The sequence below is a fragment of the Haemaphysalis longicornis genome, unplaced genomic scaffold (genome assembly GCF_048455015.1).
Source record: "Haemaphysalis longicornis isolate Haplotype H1 unplaced genomic scaffold, Haemaphysalis longicornis Haplotype H1 scaffold_2, whole genome shotgun sequence".
In the NCBI taxonomy this organism is placed as follows: Eukaryota; Metazoa; Arthropoda; class Arachnida; order Ixodida; family Ixodidae; genus Haemaphysalis; species Haemaphysalis longicornis.
The window spans coordinates 30384361-30406563 of record NW_027526295.1 but is presented as its reverse complement, the minus strand read 5'-3'; the positions used below and the strand labels follow the sequence as shown (position 1 = coordinate 30406563).

At 45.3% G+C, this 22203-nt stretch overlaps 1 protein-coding gene across 1 annotated transcript; it reads left to right on the top strand.

Moving 5' to 3' along the window:
- Positions 1 to 4491: 4491 nt before the first annotated feature.
- On the top strand, positions 4492 to 18418 carry LOC144167039 (uncharacterized). Its single transcript, XM_077696432.1, has 4 exons — positions 4492 to 4745; positions 6214 to 6246; positions 7444 to 7552; positions 18157 to 18418. The coding sequence occupies exons 1-4, from the start codon at positions 4498 to 4500 to the stop codon at positions 18385 to 18387; spliced, it is 621 nt and encodes a 206-aa protein (XP_077552558.1). The 5' UTR covers positions 4492 to 4497; the 3' UTR covers positions 18388 to 18418.
- The last annotated feature ends 3785 nt before the right edge of the window (positions 18419 to 22203 follow it).

The window sequence follows — 22203 nt, the reverse complement described above, 5'->3', positions numbered from 1 at the left end:
AAATAATTGCGACTGTTTCTGTTGTCCCGTGTCCAGTTGACCATGTTGCTCATTTTGGTTGTGCCCGTCAGCTCTGTATTTCATGTAAAACTAATTATTAATATCAACAGATGGGTTACAAAACGGCATCAAAACAATGCGGCCAATACTTGCTTGTTCCCTAGCAAGTATTTCTACATAACATGCACCCCCCTCCCACGCTAGAACAAATGTTTTCTTTTTCTGCAGTAATGCAAAAAGTTCGCGGGCTTCGTATTAATGGCAGTTATTTATACTGAAGATGTACTCAAGTTATTTATAACGGAGACGACCTTCAGTGTCGCAAGTTACACACAAACTCACCTGGCACAAATTTTATTGGAGCGCATTAATTTCATGGCGTCAGCATGAGAGCTGTATGGAATTTGGCTTCATTCGGTAACTGAAGTCGTGTTACGTGCCCGCGATTTGAAGAACACTGGATGGATGACTAGCAATGCTGATCCGCATATAGTACGTAATTTGTCTTCCTCTGCAGAAAATACAACGTCTTGAAGGGCGATGAAGCCCACACAGAACTTCAGTTTTTTAAAAGATTGGTACATCAGAATAACAATCGCAGCTATTTTATCGTGAACTTTGTAAAGTTGACGAAAACCGCGTAAAGAGTGGTAGCGTACCTTGCATTTCTCTTAAATCATCACAGGCACTAGTTTAACCTTACGGGGGCCGACAGAAGTTACGACTAAAAACATAATGGCGCAGTTAATGGGACCGTGGTTCGATTCTATCGCACGCCTTAAGTGCCAGCATGGAGTTAACACATGCACTAGTCTGCTTTTCGCCTACTTTCAATAGGCTCACCGCAGACGTTGCGTAATGGGAAATGTATAAGGTCATCAACATTTGTGGCCTTTTTTTCGGAATGGAATGATGTTAAACTAGCTTGCAAAGGTCTCTTTTCTAATATAAAACCAGGAGCGATATTCTCTTTGCGGTGCTTTTAATGTCTAACTTGAAGCCCAATTCACACTAACAGTATCGAAGCCACGACGCGAATCCCTATGAAACTTTTGGAGCTTCTACTCAGCGGGAACGCTAATTCGACAATACTTGCAAATATCAACGTAAAGAAAGCAACATCGCTTTACTAAATTTACATCTGTATTCTCGGTCTTCCTCTATACTCACGCAACTTTATGAGTTCCATGAGTATGAGCCCCTCTATATTGCCGCGAAGCATGTATGGGTTTGTTTAGTTATTGTTTGTTTTTACTACCGGGCCACGCCCGGCTGTGTTATCTGCTTCCAAACGAAGCGCGTCTTACATTCTTTACTTTTATGCCGCACGGGCTATCACATTCAGATAAGCAGACTGTTTCGCCCTAACGTACTAGCCCAGAATAATCTTCTGTTATCTACAATGTTCTGGATGTGAATCGACGTTTCCAGAAACACTTGCGCCGCAAGATAAAAGCCAGCAGAGCAGACGCCGCGGCATTCATTCGACGACACTCGCCTGTGCTAGTCACTTTATTGACCGCTGCTTCGCCGTCTCTGTATTCTTTTGAGTGGTTAGGGGAGCACAAGTTCGCTCCAATAAACTTGTTTCTCCTTCAAGACAACTGCGTCGTCCTTGGCTTCGTGACAATATTCATGGAACTTAAACGTCGCAACGTACAACGTGAGACCCTGTCTAGCGAGGGAAGCTTAGCTGTACCCCGATGAGCACTCCGATATTCAGTGGGATAATATAGGGCTAAGCGAAGTTGAAAGAACAAAAGAAGGCTGCTTGGAGCTGCTAACAGGCACATTCTGTGCTACGGAGGACCTCAACAAAAGAAAGAGCTCGGGGTGGGATTCTTCATCCACCGAAAAATAGCAGGGATCGTGTATATAGGACCACCCATAACCGCAGCCCTGCCGTTTATGCAATTTCCCGAAAACATTGCGAGCAGCGCTTTTCACGACATCTCTCCATGCGCACGAAAATTTAAAGCCAGCAATTTTGTGATGTGATAGGGTGAATTTATGCTATCGGACCTACACTGAAGATAGCAATTTCGTCGTTTGGAGTCCACTAATAGGTTTCATGCTACTTCAAAAAGGTGCACAACATTCTGTGTGCGTTACCATAGCCAAGGCACCTGCGCATGACAACAGTGCGGGTGCTGCAACCACTCTACTGAACAACAAACACCCTGTGCGGGGCAGAGGATTCTCTTTCACGAAAGTTCACGGTCTATTATGAAGTCATACTACGACAGCCTGCGAATAATTCTTGCTCATGTGATTGTCAAAAATTACAATTTGAAAGCGAGACTGCAAAAATGCATGAAAGCAATCAACGGAACTTGTGTAAATCAAAGCAGCTGCCCGCTGCAGCCGCGACGCACTAAAAGGCAGGTAATTCGATCGCCATGGAGAAATTTATGAAACCATGTTGTAAAGTTACGATGACAGTATATGTACCCAGCATTGTGGTTCAGGTGGGCAGGGCTGATTATATTTATTTATTTATTTTTTTATTTATTTATTTATTTATTTATCTATTTATGTATCTATGAATACTGCAATCCCTATTAGGGATTTTCGCAGAGTGGGTTACATGAATTACCTGAATGCTCATATGCAAAAACAAATTTTCAAAGACGAAGATAAAAACACACAGAAACCAAACTACGCACAAAGCAACTCAAAATATGCAAACATTTTCAACGTTTGTGGGGACAGAGCTTAATTGGCATGTTATTTTAAACACTGTTGTTGAGGCTAGAAGAAAACAATGTTAAGGATGGCTGTAAAACTTCGGCGTTGCTTGTTTGTTCCAGTCGTTTATAGTTCGTGGAAAGAATGAATATTTAAAGCAGTTGTTACAGGTTACATAGGGTGTTATTGTGCGCTCATGCCTTTGTCGAGTTGCATATCCGGACGAAAATGAAAGAACTTCAGAAATGACTGTCATGTAATATGCCTTTACTAGTTGATATAGAAATTTTAGTCTAGGTAAGCGGTTTCTTTCTGTTAGTGTTGGTAGATTAGCTCGAGTTGAAAGTTACGTAATTGAAGTACGTCCGAAGCTGTTATAAATAAAACGAATGGCCTTTTTTTGCACTCTTTCTAGCTTTTTGATATTAGCTTTGCTGAAAGGGTCCCATATATAGGAACCATAATCCAAAGTCGGTATAACTATTGTTTTATAAGCAAGAAGACGGACAAAGGGGTTGGAAGTTGCAATGCTCTTCTGAGGAAGAACAGTTTACGCATTGCAGTGTTAGTTACCGTATTAATGTGTTTAGTCCAATTCAGGTCATTTGTGGTCCATAACACAAGATACCCAAGATGACCGAAAAATTAGTGAATTGGAAACTCCTGAAACAACCAATATTTTTTAGCGTTTCGCTGCTTCTAACTACGATGATCTCATTCACAAAGTCAAGAGACAAACACTCGTTACAGCTATTTAACTACAAAGGGGAGTTATCATCGTACACAGCGGCGTTTTGTTTGTTTTGCTGTATTAGAACACCTATATTTTAAGGTGGGCTTATCCTGTACTCCAAACTACCTATGGTATGCGGTAGCTCAGAATGCTATTTTTTTAGCGTAGCGCCCATGAGTGCATCGTATATGCGCACGTTAGAAAACACGTGCTTATATAATGTAAATATGTGTTTTCCGGCGAGTTTATTTGTACTGCTGAGCATTTTCGCGGTACATAAATCCTCCATTGATGCCAAAAATTTTCTTTATCTATTATATTTTGATTCAAGCCATAATACTGCTCTTGGCCGCTGGAGCCACACATAGCATCTCAGAATTTGTCCGCGTAACCTATATTGACACATTTCCACTGAAACAGCAAGACGTACGATCCCCATGCACGTTTGAAACTTCTATGCTACTAATGTTCTTCCCATCATTCCCGTGATACCGGCATTGTGTTCGTTTCAATAAACGGCCACAGTGGTATCATATTTCCCAGCATTCTTGCCATGGAGCTTCTGTCACGGATGTTCTGCAAGTAGCGAGATTATGTCAACAATAACGTTAACCGCTGCGCGTAATAGTTGCTGTGTTACCACTCATGCGCTGAAATACCTTGGTCAGCCCTAAATTCCTCGCACAAAAGTGAACCCACACCCCTTTCTCTTGCAGCACATTGCCTAATCACCTGGTGCTTTACAAATGCGTTATTACGCTCACCCATGCACTCAGTAACATGTATCTGAATTATGGAACATCTGCTTGTAGCATCCCTGGACCTAAAAGAACTCCTAGAAATTGTTGACATAACGTAAATATATTTTTTATTTTTATATTAACATATAACAGCAATGGCGAACCTCTTTTTAATCGAATGCAATGCTGTTCCCTATAGTCAGTAAATATAGCGGTAATATCTCCTCGCCTAATCTAAATTAAGGTACTCCGTGACAACTTGGCATTATCTGGCGCACTCGCTCAATCATTGACATTGCGTTGCAGGAGCCGGCAGCGGCCTGCGGCCAGGCCACCATGGGGCCCCAGTCTTCGGCGTTCCTTTGGCTATCCTTAATGGCAGTAGTCGTGGCCACCCTACCAGCGGCTGTCTCGCCTGGCTCGCGGAAGAAGGCTTCTTCGTCAAAAAAGACCACTTACTACTATTACCACCCGGGAACACAGAGAGGTCAGTGGTACCACCATTGGCCAGACACACTCACGAGACGTTCCTTCGGCTCTTGGGAGGACTCGTACGACGAATGGCTGCCTTGGAAGGGTTACAAGTAAGTCTCACTCAACTTTAATGCTATTCAGTGCTCTGCACTCCGACACAGCACTGTGAGCTTCATTTGTATGGCTGGCAAGACCTCTAGCGTGTGCAAGTACGCCAGTGGTGGGAATGCAACTGACTATTATTTCCACCCTATTTCGGCACCATGAGCGGGTTAGAAGAGCATGTTTATTTTGCTTGACAATCGCGGTTGGTTAAACTCAAGTGCTCTTCGAGGGCATTCGACACTGCTGGATAGCCAGTAACAGGAATATAAAAGGTACTCAAGAAATAACGCACATTGGGGCGCCGCCGAATCAATAAGGGTTACGACAAATCAATGAAACTTTCATAAGTGGGCTATTGGCACGTTGTGTAGGGAGCCTTCAGTACAATGCTCCATCGCTATTGTTTGCGTGGTTGTTGCAATGCGCAATGCCGCGATACCAAATTGAGTGGTCTCAGAATGTGTTTTTGCAGTCCGTATTCCGGTGTTACCCGCCAGCCGGATGTATTGCGTCAAACTTCAGATTTTTATGCACCATAAAACTTTGTGTGGCATATCTCGGGAGACAAGAATTAAGTTTATTGTGTTGTGGATGGTTAATGAGCCCTGGAAGCAGCATTTTCGGCAAAGCTGACCGTGAGGCCCAAATGGAACTGTATTTGTGCCAGCTAACCGTAGAAAACGCACAGGTTTATGAAATCGAGGCTTCGACGGACACCCGTCTTGTCGGGACAGACGCTGAAGTACATCATAAAGAATACGCCGACCACAAGAGAAAATAAAACAATGACGTTTCGGCACCCCGAACGGGAGCCTTGTTCACACTAAAACAGAGACAGAAAGCTAAGAGTTTAAGTAGGATGAAGCACGTGACCTAAACACCTTGCGTAAGCGGGAGGAAGATTGCCGTCAGTGCGGTTCAGAGTGTTTTTGTTCGTCTGTATCATTATGGATTCAAGATACAGCCTAGAGGCGAAGTCCTTCTCGGTGGCGACAACACGTGCCTTGTCGCAGTCTATCTCATGCTTAGACGATTGTGTATGTTCCGCGAGGGCGGTTAAAAGAGCATTGCAATGACGTAAAGAAAGGAAAAGTGTCCACTAATGCCCTCGCGGAACATGCACAATCGTCTAACCATGAGGTAGACTGGGGCAAGGCAAGTGTTCTCGCCACCGAGATCTTGAATCCATAATGATACAGACGAACAAAAACACTCTGAACCGCACTGACGGCAATCTTCCTCCCGCTTACGCAAGGTGTTTAGGTCACGTGCTTCATCCTACTGACACTCTTAGCTTTCTGTCTCTGCTTTTAGTGTGAACAAGGCTCCCGTTCGGGGTGCCGAAACGTCATTGTTTTATTTTCTCTTGTGCTCGGCGTATGCTTTATGATGTACTTCAACGCACAGGTTTGCATCGAAAAAAGTTCCATGGAGAGATCAGCAACTTTTTTTACAAAGTTGCTTCTTTTTCAGATACACCCTCGCACCTGTGTTGCCAAAACTAAGGTAATTATTTTTGCTCTCGCAGCACACTTTTTGAGTATAAGCGACAGGGTGGGAAATTTTAAATACTTGTCATGCACTCAAAGTCACCAAAACGTGGAAGCCGCAAACTGGTAGATCATCAACACATGTCAAAGCTGTGTGTGTAACAAATAACAATATACATGAAATGCATATCCTGCAGTTTGCTATTAAACGGTGCTTTGAGTAGATACTGCTTTTGGAGCGTTGTATTAAAAATCACTATAAATTTCACAGAGAACTCCTCGAAATATTTTGCAGGTGTCGTTATGTGTTTCAGCTTCATATTCATTTAACCCGGTACATATGACTGCATATATCTGTTGCATAAGACAAATGTCTACAGCAATGTTGCGCTAGCATTGGACCTGTTCGTGGCTTTCGTTCACGCTTGCAATATCATCCGAGGGCAGGCTCTATGATTTTGGTATGGACGATGCTATGAAGCATTTTTTTTATCCCGTGTAGTTATGCAGGTGCGTTTATGGTACTTATCCTTCCGTGTTCTTCTGTACTGTCACGCAAGGGGTCACACGTTCCGAGCAAAAGTGCTTATCTCGCGCTCGGTCCATACTCGCTAACAAAATTTCGTGATGTTACGTGAAATGGAAATAAGAAAAATGGAGCACCCAATGTTCTACTTTTTATACATTTACTCAGTCTTCCCGCTATCTACCGAGGTAAAGTTGCTACTCATTTAGTTGGCGCCGAAAACACGGGAGCTGACTGCATATGATCAAAATTAAGTCTTTATGACTGCGAAGGGAAAAACTGGAAAAAATTAAGACGGCCACAAAAAGAGAGAATACAGGACATGCGCACCCTGTCCTGTGTGCTCTTCTGTGTCCTCCGCCTGTCCTTTGTCCTGCTGTCCTGTGTTCTCTCTTGTTCCTCCGCCTGTCATGTGTCCTCTCTTCCCGTGGTCGTCTTAATTTTGCACAGTTTTTCACTTCCCGTTAAATATACACCAACTCCACCACCAACAAACCCTTCTAAATTTCATGACTACTTTCTGAGAACTTCTTTTCACTAGGCGCTCCTATGTTGGGCGATGTTTTTCCCGAGTAAACTGAAAACAGTGTGTCGATAGGTTTTTCCAAAGCAACGTTTCTATTTCCGTTACGATCCGTTAATCAGTTGGCGTTATTTGGCCCCTTCTCCCCTTGCCGCGCACGGAAGCACGAAGACGCTGCTGGCCCACAAGCACCACCACCTGTACCACGGACACGGCCGCTCCGGCTGCGGCCTCGAGGCCGTCCTCGTGGGAATCCTGCTCATTGTACCGTTGGTGAGACTCGCACTGGAAATCACGCAGCGAACACCAATGACGCCCTAACTGACTGCATGTTTTCTGAGTGGCTAAAACGCCAGTGGGCGTGATAACGGAGCAAGAGGGCGAGGCATATTCGTCAAAACTTTAAAAGCATGATGATTACCACGAGTTTTGTACTTATTTACGTTCGTTTCCCAGAAAAAATATTAACGAACCATAAAAACAGCCACTTTATACTGGAAGGTAGCGCTCAATATAATATATTGAAAATAGCGCATGCAGGAATATCTGAGAAAGTATATATACTAGTTTAAAACAGGTGCCTTAACGTGAAAGGGGTTTCTTTAGGGTGCACATATTGTCACTTGCCAGCCACCTTGACTGATTTTTTTTCCGCGCGTGCTAAAAAGTGAAACCAACAACACCCTTGTGTTCGAGTACACCCTAAATGTCCCCCAAAAGCCTGCGCCAGAACATGGTTAGGTTACGTTGCTTTTAACGGCAACAGCACTGAAAATATCTGCGCTGAAGGTTCAGCAGTACCTAGCATTTTGCCCATATATTCAGAGGCCCTGCATTCTGCCCGCCAGCGTTAAGAATACAGAGATGCGCTACTATCTATCCATGTAAACTCTCGCTGGGCGGTGTAAGGTTGAAACGTCTGTATACCTGGCATATGACTTCAGGTATCAACAGTGCTGTAGTTTGGCAATCTGGGTTTAGGGAGTGCACTCCACCGGATATACAAGAATGCCCGGTATTTAATGTATCTTATCCGAAAATCCCAAATGCCTGTGTGAAATCACATTACTGCTAAAACTTGTTAATAACTTTCAATTAGTATGTGAGAGCTGTTAAGCTTGCTCATGGGGACACGTCCCTTAAGGCACGTCTGTTGGGACCTTTTCTTTCTCTTGATCCTTATGTTTGACTTGAAATATGCCTCATGTTTTCTTTTTGCTGAACAATGTTGGCATGGTTGAAGTAAGCCACTTCAGCAGTTTCAGAATTTTTTAAAGATATTGCCGGTATTTACGTCTTGTTCGTGCATTGTATAAACTTTTGGCCGTGCGGATGACTTGTGTAGCGGGAAGCCAGCCAGCGAGGCCGGCAGACAAAACTGTTCGCGCTTAGCTAACCCAAGAAAGACTATCGTCATTAAAATTTCAGTCATTTTGCACTATGAGGAAGGATGACCGGAGAAGGTTGGCGCAATCCATAGAGGGCAGAAAAAAGCCCTAGTTTGTACTTTGCCAATCAGCATATTTTCTGGCTAATTAGCTTACCGAAGCTTGCAAGGCTTTGAGTTTTATTCTACCGGGAAAGCATGAGGCTGTCCGTCTCCCTCCCGTGTCGCCGGCATTTCACTCTCGTTCTAAGGCACCAACCGAAAGCGAGCATAGCAGTGAGGTCACATCGGTCCGGGAAACGTCCTTTGCGAAATCATCGAGCAGCCCAACGGGCAGCGTTTGAAGCCTGGCTGCGCGTCCACGCCTGTCCTCTCTTCTCCTCTCCGTGCGCGCATAAAACGGCATCCGTGGATGTGCACATGCTTGGGCGTGAAGGACAACGGCTGAAATGTCGCTGGAGAAGCCCTTCATGCTTAGCGCGAAAATCACCGGCCAAAACATCTTTTTCAAACTCGTGAAGAATTAAACATAAACACTAGCTCTTTGGTTGGGAAAATTTTCGTTTTCAGCGATTTATCTACGCAGACGATATGTGGTAGCCGAGGAAGACACAGCTTCCCGGAAAAAAAATCCCGGAACGTCTAAGCACTACTTCTGAGAAGTGAATACGAAATCATTGCCGCGTCGCTCAGGTGAACGCCACTGGATGCTCTCCACCGCGCCAAGTACTGGTGCCGCGTGCTTTCAGCACAGGGTGCCGAAATGAAGCCGGATCACTCAAAGGCGCTCTCCTCTTTTCCCGAAACTTTGCGCGTGCGCGAGTTGTGCTTTTCTTTCTTTTTTATTCCACACACTCACTATGGAACGCGTCCCAGTCAACTGTGTTTTAGGTGCAGCTACATACGCCGGATCCCGACGCCGGAGTTCTCGCTAAGCGGTAATTTATTGTTTTCCCATTACACTGCAATAAGTTCTTCACTGTGAACAGAGGTCCCAACTACCCCAGAAGTCGGAATCTTTGCCACTCGGCCGCGATTCTTTTCTGATAGGTATGTGCAACAGCGGTAATTTGTATGGAAGTTTAGCGGTTTCTCACAATGTTTAAATCCCAGGAAAAGCTCACTGTAGCCTGCACTGGAAGCATCTACAGTTAAACGCCGCTACCGAAGCTCTCTATTCCCGAACATTCGTACAATACAAAGATAACGCATACCCGTTCGCGGATTGCTCAGAAAGGACAAATCAGTGCTATTTCTCGTTTCATTTAACTTACTCCTAGTTGCGTGCCCTTTGGGTCTAAACTATGCCATTCACTAGCTCCTGCCAGTTTCTAATCCATCCTAATAAAATAATACGAAACTGCTTTTGGCGCTGGAGGTCCATGTTTGTACGTATTTTGTGTACGGACAAAGCTTAACATCGCAATTTCCTCCTATTTTACATTATTCTTCCAGTAGTTTGTTTCCTTTTGGTCACCTGCTTAGCTCAGTAGTCGGCTTCCTGCGTAACGCAGCTTGAAACGACAGGGCTTCTGGAAGCCGAAAATTTATCTCGCATGAATGGTAGAGATAATTGAAGAGCGCTTTGGCTCACTTACACTCACGGTTGACTAAGAAAACCGCGGGCCACTCTATAGCTGCTGTCTTCTTCAATTGCTTGCCTGTCGGTACCTGGCTCACACGGAAGGGTAGTTATCGCGCTTGTTGCAGTGCACACTTTGTAAATGGATATTCTAATCATTTATACTCAACAGCTACAATTAAGCTTTTGCACTTCGCCTAAATTTTGGATCATGCACTGTGGAAGAAAGCTGAAAAATGCAGAATGCGGGAAGAACTGCAGTCGAAGTCTATTTTCCTGCCTCCACCTTTCGTCCTGCTTAGCGTACGCTTTAAGCAACGACAGCAGTTCAATAAATACTCGACTGAGCAGAACGTCTGCATCGAGTTGACTTCGCTTTTGTTGAGGAAGCCTGATATATTACCTCTACCCTTTCGAAAGCGTCGAACTCCTTTCCACCTTTGCGTTTCTGCTACCTTAGGTACGTTTAGAGAGCCTCGAGCCTGCGATAACCAATTGGCGCACGGCTGTCGCACCACTGATACGCCGTGAGGAGAGACGACACAATTAGTCGTCCCCGCGTTGTGCTCTGGCTGTCAAGGGCGTCGGAGCAATGCGGCGTGATTTTATTAGCCGCTCATCCGAGACGCCTCGGGTCAGTACGTTGCGCGGTCGACAGCACACTGAACATACACTGCGACGACCTCTTGCTATTTAGACGCTGCGAGTGATTACTCGCTGGGTGCTTCAATGCACCTGGAAGCACGCTTGAAGACCTTGTTATAAGTTGAGGTTAAGGGTGGCGTTTGAGATGCTCCTAACCTCCTGCAAACCACATCAAGTGTTTTTTATCTTTCTTGTGCTTTCGAGAGCCTCATATATTTATAAAGCTTCTTCTGCACTAAACCATGTTAAAATGTATAAGCCGCACACATCTTCTCTATGTACACTTTGCCTGCATCCCCACACGGGCACCTTGAATAATCTTTGTGACAGTATTGGCGTCACCGCAGACCCCGAGAACGCATACTCACGCTACAATCACTTGTGGCTAGGATTTTTAAGGTGACGGGCAGAAACCACAACGGTGGCCTTCGGAGCCCAGGTCAAGCTCTGGCGGATGGGCTCCCTGTTTGTTTACCAGGCAGGGAGGAGCTCCGGGGCCTCTTCAGCTATCAGGGTAAAGCTGGCGACGAAAGTACTCCCGTGCCCCTGCTTCTTTTACATGCCATATGGTAAATCGCCCGACCCCCCAAACATGATCGGCCCCTGAAAAGGAGCCGCACTGAAGCTTCATTTCCGCAACTACCAGACCTCAGTTTTCCAAAGCCCGATAGCTACCCCCGTTTTTTGGTAATAGAATCCACTGATTAAGAAAAGCCTCCTGCATCGCAGTCCATGTTCCTCATATCAAAAGTTCTGGAGGGAACCATTAGTGACTTATATAAGGCCAAAACAAAGAACTGGACAAATCTTTTGTTCAAGTACACAAGCAACAGCAAGCTACAATCCTCCTTGCTCAAACTCGCATAGCCAATATTGAAATCAGGGTGACACCCCATTGGAGCCTGAATAGTTCTCAAGGTGCCATATCTGAACTAGACCTCATGAATGAGGCAGATGCTGACCTGCTGGAGGGCCTGTGAAATTACGACGTGACATCTGTGAGGCGCATAACTATAAGGAGGGATGAAAAAGTAGTCTCGACCAAGCACATTATCCTTCAACACTCCCAAGTGCGTAAATGCAGGTTTTGTGCATTGCAATGTCCCGAACTACATTCCAAACCCGCGCCGCTCCTTTAAGTGTCAGCGGTTCGTGCGCGGAACCAACTCTTGCCGTGGCCGACTGACCTGCGAAAAGTGCGCCCAGGATGATCACCCATAAGAAAACTGTCCATCACGGACCCTAACCTGCACCAACCGCCAGGGACCCCACGCCACCTTCAATCGAAAATGCGAGGTTTAAACAGGAGAAGGAGATCATAAATGTGAAGGCGACTGAAAACATCACCTTCCCGGAGGCGCGAAAGAGGTTCGCCTCTATCGCCCTGGGGAGGCATGCCGACGCAGCTCGCCGGGGGACGGAGCGCCGCCTGGTTTCAACAGGGACCCAGTTCAGCGAGTGTGACCTGGTCCAGCCGCCGCCCCCTCTCCCTGGATTGCCTCAGGCAGCCCACCCTTCCCCACACCGCATGCTCAGACCGCAGCGACTGTGGTGGAAACGACGTCCGTCGGGAATACCGCAGAATCTACTGTTTCGTCTCCACCGGCCCGGAGCACGCGTGAGGGCGCGGAGGAGATGGAGATGAAGGAAGCCGCGGCAGTTTCCACCTCCGCCGCGCCACTTGTGCCAACCGGGAGGGAGGCCAGAGTAGCGGCTCTCTTGAAGGAGGGAAAGGACTCGTCGTCCCCCTTAAATGTCCGTCCCATTGCCCGGACGAGCTGCCTGTGCAAGCTTCTCGAGAAGATAAACCGGAGGCTCGTGTACTTTCTTGAGTACAACGGTCTTCTGGAGAGATGCCAGAAAGGCTTTAAGGTGGAGCAATTGACGAACGATAAACTCGTCGCACCTGACTCGTACATCAACGAGGCCTTCGTGCATAAACAGTATTGTGTAACTGTGTTTTTCGATATCGAGAAGGCCTTCGACACCGCTTGGCATTACGGGATCCTTAGAGAACTCAACTCATTCGGTGTCTCGGGTAACAAGTTAAAAACTCTTTTTCGTTACTTGTCAGAGAAAACGTTTCGAGTGAGAGTTGGATGTGCACTCTCAAAGGCCCACGTGCAAGAAAATGGCGTGCCGCAAGGTGGCGTGTTGAGCTGCACTTTTTTTATAGTCAAGCTAACTCTCTTGGGAAGGCACTGCCACCTACAATTTCTTATTCAATGTTTGTAGACAACGTGCAGATATCTTTTAAATCATGTAACATGTCAGTCTGCGACCGTCAATTCCAGCTTGGGGTAAAGAAACTTGCCGGGTGGGCGGAGAAGAATGGTTTTAAACTGAATCCTGAAAAAAGCTCTTGCTTTGTGTTCTTCAGGAAGCGTGGGGTCCATGCAGGCCCAGACATTACTCCTAATGGCGTGCCCATTCCTGTGAACAAGGAGCACAAGTTTTTAGGTGTTGTGTTTGACCACAAACTCACATTCATTCCCCACATCAAGGAACGTAAGCATAAATGTCTGAAAGCAGTGAATATCCTTAACGTTTCCCTCCGCACATCCTATGGGGCTGACAAAGAACTCCTGCTGCGCTTGTATACTGATTTGGTTGGGTCTCATTTGGACTATGGCAGCGTGGTGTATGCGTCGGCGACTAAAACAGCGTTGCGAATGCTTGACCCAAGGCTAGACTTGGGGCTTCGTCTTGAGTCGGGTGCTTTTCGCACTAGCCCAGTCCAAAGTCCGTATGTCGAGTGTAACAAGTGTTGCCTTGAGAACCACGGGACGTACATGGACTTGCTTTGTGCTTTTAAAATTTCATCGTTGAATAACCATCTTTTTTATCCCGTCTTTAACAACACATGCGCATTTCTCCAGCTTGTAAATCGTCCATTCGCTCCTCGGCCCATTTCACTTAGAGTGAAAGAGCGAGCCTCGGATCTGAGCGCTTAGTTTTTAGATGGGTACAGATCATCTTTTACAGATATTTAACACCTTGGTAAGTTCGCTCTGTGTCTTCTGACTTTTATTTTATGAGACTTGACCAAAATCAGGTACCATGAACTCAACCCTTAAGCACTTTTTGTCTCTGTAGCATAAATAAAAGTGTCCATAATTTTACACTGACGCCTCAAAAACTACCACTTCTGCCTCCTGTGCTGCGCACGTATTCTGATAGCTTCAATGTCATTAAAACTATGAATTGCAATACTAGTTTTTTTACAGCAGATGACTATCGCATATTTCTTGTCGTTAAACACATCCTTCAAAGCCAAATTACACAATCTAATGTCTATAAGGATTTTCTTAGTGTTGTGCGGGCATTGGCATCTCCAAAGCCCTCCAAGAACCATGTTCTCAATATTCTTTTCAACGCCATCATGTCTCTATATTCCCCAAAACTTGGTGTGGTTCTTTTCTGTGTGCCAGCTCACTCTGGGATCGCCGGTAATGAGGCGACTAATCAAATGACCACCACTGCTGCACTTAAAAATACAGTGAACATTACAACGCTACCGTAAACCGACCTGAAACCACACATCAGACAACACCTTCGCCAAACATGGAAAGTGCACTGTAATTAATATACAGACAACACACTACACGTACAAAAGCCACTCTTGGGACCATACACCACCGACACATGCAACAGACACACTGAAGTTGCCATAGCTAGGTTACGGATAGGCCACCACATGCAACACGCTCACACCTGCTCACTGGTTCCTCAAGACTATCGTGCAACAGGTGCGGAGGGTGCCTATCCGTAATACACATCCTCACACAATGCAATGCGCATAGACACAACGCGACATAAACACGTTCTAGAGCTGTACACATACAACTTTTGGCTGCATCCAGTATAGTTTCTGTGATATAACACCATGTTTTCGATTAAACGTACTTTTAAAATTTGGACAGAGATTTACATTTTAGAACTGATCTCATATCATACCAACCGGCCCTATACACCAGTCATCTTCATTGGTTGTTGTGTCGGTTCACTGCTGTTTTTTTTTCTACTGTAATAATTTACTATTTACACTTACAAGTGTATCATAAACAACCATGTCTTTGGCGCTCTTTGCCCTAGCTGGCCTTGCGCCAATAAACACAAATCATCATTATCACTTTGCCTTCAGGCTTTTTGTTCAGCCAGAAATAACTTTTGAAATGATGTTTGGTCTCCAGAGACATAAAAACGGCTTTTAACGAGCGAAAACACAGAATTGACGTCAAAGGAACCCGCAGGGCTTCCCGAAGGTATGCGGCGGATATAAAAAGTTCGCAAGCGATCCATACTACAAGTTTCATCGTCAGCTGAATTTGTTACTGACCAGTGTAAATTTATTATTCGACCGATTTGCTCTGGATGCTGACTTATTGAAACTGTCGAATTAAAATCAAGAGGACACACGTAGTTCTCGAATGAGAGGGGGTCGTATACCCTTGACTGTTTCTTAACAAGAGGACTATGACCTGGGCGAGTTGGTGAGAGTTCGTTGCTAAAAATCAGCGCAAAAAAACACGGCACAAAATAGCGAGAAACGATCAGGACAGCGCTGCTCTTACCACTAATTTATTTTGGACGAAAAACACGGCTTATATAATTCGTCAGTCACCCAGGGCACGCTAAATCGTAGCAACAAAAGGAAACACAATCACTAGCACAAATGCGCAAGCGTAATTTATTTCCCGACGTGGTTACACAAGTTTGTCAGGGAATTAGGAAAATTACGAAACACTAGGATGTAAATTAGGAAGATTGTGCAGAAAGATATACCGAAGAATACCTTCGCAGACAAGGAGGCCAGATAATGCGTGCTTGAAAAACCATTCCGAGTCATTTGTGAAATGTTGAACTGGTGTTGTGTATGTGTTGCCCCTTTGGTGTCGGCAAATATACGGGGGTCAAACCAGGAGGCCGCTTGTATTTCACGGGATCACTAAGTTGCAGCAACCTGCCCACATTGGAACGCTTTAAGGTTTTTAAGGCTTAAAAAATGGGCTCCAAATACATTCCAGACTGAGCAAGCGCTGCGTGAAACGATATTGTGAGGCCTACAACATGGGGTGTTCTTGGAGAAATACCGAAAACCCTAAATATGAAATTCGAAGTTGTTTTGGCACATGGTGCTGGATAATGAAGGGACACAAGCAGCGCGCTTGGGTTTGTGCTGCAATACTTCTGCATTTCTAGGTATTTTTTCTACATGGCTTGAGCTCCGCTGACTACGACACCGAATCTCCCACTCCGGACGAGAATGCATAAACGTCTTACCTTGTAAGCACTCCCATGCGCATGCGCATTCCAGTGGCAAATTCGGCTTATTTCGTTCCTATATTGGAAATATTTTCGCGGCGTAAAAGTGGGCACTTGCTTTTCCAGCCGACGTGTAGCTAAGTTTTTATAAATTTTTTGACGCCCTCAAATCGAAACTCCCGAGTCTGAAGCAGACAGAGTTTCAAGCGAGAGGCCTTCCATGGCGAGCGCTGTAACTTAGAAGTGGCTAAAGGGAACGAGAAGCGGCACAACGCGTAGGATACAGGTCGCAGGCATTCGAAAGTATATGAAGGAAGCAGATGGCTAAGCAAACGATGTCAAAGACAAGCTAACGAAGCCCCCGGCGAACGCAGCCGGCTGAAACAAAGCGTCTCACGCGTTCCATTGGACATTATTTATTTCTCGTTCAGAACTGTGAAGTGCTTCCCTGACTTCGAACTGTCAATGTTCTATAGGTTAGTTTTGATGACACAACCCCTATGTTCATAGTCCGTGACTTCATTGTGAATATGTGGGTTCCGGAAAAGGAGTGGTTTACAGGTTTTGTGTTGGAGACCTCGTGCTTGCGTTCCCACACCGCGACTATCATACCTACTGCCCTGCGACGTACGTGCATAGGTTCAAAATTCGGTGGCGAGAAGCTCAATTAGTGCATACCGACAACAAAGGCATTCTGATCATCGTTACTACGTGAAAATGACTTTACAGCAGCTCTTGTCATCCGCATTTACGGGGTGTAATGCCGTAATGGTGTGCGCATGTGCAACAAATACATTATCTTACCTGTATGCGTTGAAAAGGACTGCCATACTGTCCGGTTCCTGAACCTTTTCCAGCCACTCAAAAAAAAAAAAGCACCATTGTGCATTCGGCAGCCCTGGGATAAACCTGCCCTGCAGTCATCAAAAATTTCTCATTAAGGTGACCGATGGGAAGACCAAGCACCCGGCTGGCCAAAATGTCAATTCCGCGTCATGGCTGTCTGCGCGATCTGCGGACAGATGCAGCGCCGCCTGCTGCGCGAGTACCGTATTTACCCGATTCTAACGCGCACTTTTTTTCCGAAAAAATAGGCCGAAACATCGCATGCGCGTTAGAATCGGATACAAAACCGAAAATGCCGAAACAGCGGAACTTTCGTCCCACACATCGCCATCGCCATCCCAAGATGGCGCCAAAGCTTTTAGCAACGATTTTTCAGACGCAGCAAGTATAGCAAACTAGAATACTTATTCTAGTTGACTTATTCTAGAGCAGCAAGCCTAGGCGCCTAGGCTTTTCTATCGGCGTTCACACAAATCGCCAAATCGTTTAACTTGTGCGCTTGATAACAGCAATGGCAGCAGCGGCTCCCACGCGTTCAAAACGAGCGGTCGGCTGTAGCGTGCACCTCTGGATGAGCTCTCGGGATGGGCGTGCGAGGCGTGGGCCACGATCCCATCGACCATGGTTGAACGCTCGTTCAGAAGAGTGTCACCGCGAACGTGCTTTAAGGCACCGAGGACGAGATGTTGTGGTCAGCGGAGAGCGACGAGGAGCGACATGAGTAAGATTACTTCGGGAAATAAATCACCCGTTTCTCTCGCATTCGGTTGTCTGGGTCACAAAGTCCCATGCGCGTTACAATCTGAGGTGCAAGTTTTTTCGGTTTTTTTTAGGAAAATGGGTGCGCGTTAGAATCGGGGCGCGTTAGAATCGGGTAAATACGGTATTTTAAATGCTTTCAACGGATCAACAGAGCATTTACCTTTTGCATAGCTTCCCTTCGTATCCCAGTTGATTTGGTAGTGCGCATGGCACGTTCAAAATAAATTTGGTTGAGGGAAAATTTTCATGTAGTTCGCCTTTCTGTATTGCAAAATTTAAATTCAAATGCATTTTTCGCTCATTTTATGGTACTGTCCCTGTTTTAAATGTTCGACTGTAATGTTTTAAGCAGAGGTCAATATCAGTAGCTGTTCTGTGCTTCTTTGGCAGATGGTGCTGATAGGACTGATGCTCCCGGTCGTGCTGATAATCATCTCCGTGATGGTGGGCGTACCCCTGCTGGTGCCCGCACCCGCCTTCCTTCCGCCGCTGGCGCAGAACGCCGCCGAAGCAGCGCAGGGCCGCCGCCGACGCGACGTGTTCGGAGAACCGCTCGAGGAAGTGCTCGTCACCACGCTCCAGAAGCTCCTAGTCGCTGTGGCCAAATACGGCGATCTCTGAAACGCCGGCTGTTCGCCTCCGCCATGCTGTTCCCCGCGGACTGGACTAAGTGACAGTTTTCAGAACAATTTTGTGCAAACCATCTTGAGTTCACCGACATTGTGGGCCTTTGAGTGGTCGTTTTTCATGACCCCACCTGCATTTATGCGTCACCTGTGCATAAGAAAGGCGGCACGCGACCAAAACATAAGACCTGAAGGAACTTAAACGGTTAAAACCTGTTGGTCCAGGCGTCGCAATGGTCTTGCGGCTTGAAATGCTCGTTAAAAAGAGCAAATATTTGCGTATTTATGTTGCCTTTAAAGCCAGCGATTGATAGGACGTGATAGCTGCTGCCGGGATGTTTTGATGCTAGACATGTAGCCATGCACATGGATGTTGGAACACTGGAGAAGTGTTATCGTGTGCTATAGATTATAATTTTTCTCTGCCTTCTAGCAGCGTAACTGAACGGCGACAACCTGAAGTAGGACGGTGGAGCCCTATTTTGATCATTTTATTGAACCACAGCCCTCGAAAAATCTATCTCCATTCTAAAACGTACAGGATAAGAAACTAAGGGCCCTCATGTCACTCATGACGTTATTCTTCACAGTGAAACAAAAAGAACATCAATACTTTGCCAATCGCCATTGCTAACGAATCGCTATTGTAGCAATCAGTTTGACAGCTTGCGTCCTCCAGTTGCCGTGTATGGTTTGCATTTTTGGAAGCCTCACACGCCTATATTGTACAGCCATGATGTAGCGCGATGTAATATAAGGTAGACGACGTAGCCCAATGTGTTCAGATGCCTTCTTGTTTTCCTTGCTGATGTGTTCCACATGGCTATTTACGGCATGAATTTTTTGTGCCTTACCGCCACGTGGCAGTGAAACAAAGTGTACGTCACGCTTTTTGCACGCGGAAACAAATTGATTTTGGTGTTGCTAATGCCACTGACGGCAGGTCAGTGAAATTTCGACGCGAAAAAATAAACTTCGGAGAAGATGCTAAACACAGGTTAAGAAACCGAAATAAGCGCTTAACAAAAATGAAGCATTAGTTATTACATCAGGTCAGCCGCCCTCTGAGGCCGCTTAATAAGATGTTTTACAGACTTTATAGAAGAGATATTATTAGGTCCCCCCCCCCTAAATGCAGCCTAATGCTTCGGGATTGAACGGCTTTCACTCAGTTGTTCTTTAAAGGAGCCATGAAGAGAAAACACAAGTTTGGTTCATTCAAGAGATTGTCTCGTTAGAATCATAATGACACCACTTTTAAAGTAAACTTCGCTCAAATAAGCTACATAATTAGGAAAAACGGGAATGGTCATGCGACCCACCAGCTCATTTCCCGCCACAGAACCTATGATGTCACATGAGCTAAGCTCTGCGATTGGCGGAGGCTGGCAGAAGCAGACGCAAATTAGGTAGAGCTTACAAACTAGACGAACGAGCGATTTGCGCCTAAATTTAGGGCACATTCTTTACAAAGCAATAAGAATGATGGGACAAACAGTGGAAGTTACGAAAGCACATGTAAACATAGAAGTACTGATGCGTTCTGCTGTTCGTACTGCGCACACCATGCTTGGTTTACCTGCACAGCACTACGGGGCTGGTGTTCTCTCAGACGACACTGGCCGATTGACGCAAGCAACGGTGTCTTACGTGACCCCATTTGTCGAGCGAGCACTGTTTCAGGGAACGAATATTTTCTCCCGGAACAAAAACAAGCCAGGTTTAAATTCGGGCAATAACAAACCAAACGCTTGCCACAGTATGGTGGCGCCATCTAGGTTACAGAACGTAAAGAAACGCGGGAACAAACCAACACCGCTGTACAGGGTGGAGACAACCTTTGAACGGTCCCGTGCCGCCGCAATTGGGCCAACGGGCTCAACGCGTTATTCTTTTCGTTTCCCACGAGACCTAGCAACGCGAAACAGACAATATGATTCAAACTTCTTCAGTAAACCGCGTTGCGGCGATAATTTTAGCGCGGTTTTGACACAATGACTTGCTTCGGCGGCGAGCGAGCAACCGAAACTGGCGGCGCCAGCGTATACGTGTCTCTACCCTGTACGGCGGATGCGTGAATGAAGGTACTCTAGGCTGCAGAGGGGTCGGTTCCTGTGATGTCATTTGGGACCACGAAAACGCATGATTGAGCAAGAAAATCAAAATTTTAACCTAAATTGTTTAATTTCTCAGTGAATAAAGCACCGTTTGTATCCGGACAAGCGCTGGGGGCACTATAAAACACGAAATCTTTCGAATAAAACCAACTTGCATTTTCTCTTCATGGCTCCTTTAAGTCCCGGCATGACAAAACGTCATGCATACCATAATGGCAAGCACTTCGTTTTACAAAACTTGTGAGCAATTGTTAAGAATAATTTAAAGTTACACTTTGTTTAAATTGTTTTCAAACCTAACCAAACTCGTCTGATTTAGGTATTGGCGGACAAGCGGCGAACCGCACCAACAAGCCGTGCAGTATGTCGGTGATTGTTATAAGTCTCTACTCCACCAAGTGAGCACTATGACTTCTACTGTCTAGGATGCATTCTCAATATGCTCATTTTTATGCACCCACTTCCATCGTTGCCTTGAAGTTTGCTTTAAGATTTTTTTGACAGCGTCGTGAAACTTTGGCTGGGACCAATTACAATAGTATTTTGTCGATTGTAATTTGGCATCTCATATTCAACAATCGGAATGTGTAAAACAACTTTTATTTTATTCTGTGCGTGTGTCGAATCGAGCACGCTTTCTCAATCAAAGAATAGCGGTTTTTAAATAGCAGGTGCTGACAACCAGCAAAACACGCCATTCAAAAACCATTTCAACGAAAGAACAAAGGGCGCGTGCTGCACAAATAGCCGATAGTAAATGTGTTTCGTATGTTTTGACATTATTTGATTCGATTGTTACAGACAGTGCAATTCATTTTTTATTATATGCTGGTTGCAGTGCGGCTATCATGAAGTTATTACGGTGGGAGGCAACAGTCAGCGAATATTCTCTGCATAGTTTCCACTCTATTGTGTGCAAACGGCTGCACTCGCATGTTTTTATTTATTCATTTTATTTATTTATTTTATCCTCAGGGCGGGAGGCATTGAAGAGGGGAGTGTAATTTACATACAAGGATTGAGAAAAGTAGTAAAGGACAACGCAGGATTCGACGCTTTGTGATAAGCAGTTTTAGCTGATAACAGAGTTCAGACGCACATGAACGAAAAAGAGGTATAGTGCACCCACCATAAATATTCTTAGTATACGATTCTTGTTGCGAAACACACATTAGAACACACTAGAACTGAAAAAATGAAAGCGGCACACGTTATAAGTACTATCACTTCACAATATTTGCTCTTGCGGCTTGAAAAGCTTATGATTGGTGATTGTAGCAGTCTTGCCAGGAAGCTGGTTCCATTCCTTGACGCTGCGATGGAGCACCATCTAGTGTGGCATGCCGGTGTTCGAACTTTGTACGCATGACCGATACGAGATGACACGTGTGATAATGAAAGAAAAAAGATGAGCTCTGAGGTGTGGGCTCTTTATGAAAAGGCTCTTTATTTTATGAAAAAGGTATAGCCGGAACAACTTACGACTAGAGGAAAGAAAAGTCAGTTGCAAAGAGTGTTTCAGCACTTGCTGTTTGATGGTAATTATGTAGGATGAAGCGGGCCCAGTTATTTTGGACGAATTTTAGTGCCCTAATTAAATTAACCGTGCTGGGGTTCTAAAGTTAGGTAGCATATTCTAATTTACTAGGGACCAAGTTCTTCTACAGCAGTAGTTTTAGGGAGGTTGGCGAAGT

Excerpts from the sequence above, each read along its gene's own strand:
- LOC144167039 (XM_077696432.1), top strand. The coding sequence starts at position 4,498 with ATGGGGCCCCAGTCTTCGGCGTTCCTTTGGCTATCCTTAATGGCAGTA. Across the intron at positions 4,746-6,213 it reads CTGCCTTGGAAGGGTTACAA|ATACACCCTCGCACCTGTGT; the intron begins GTAAGTCTCACT and ends CTTCTTTTTCAG. Across the intron at positions 7,553-18,156 it reads TCCTGCTCATTGTACCGTTG|ATGGTGCTGATAGGACTGAT; the intron begins GTGAGACTCGCA and ends CTTCTTTGGCAG.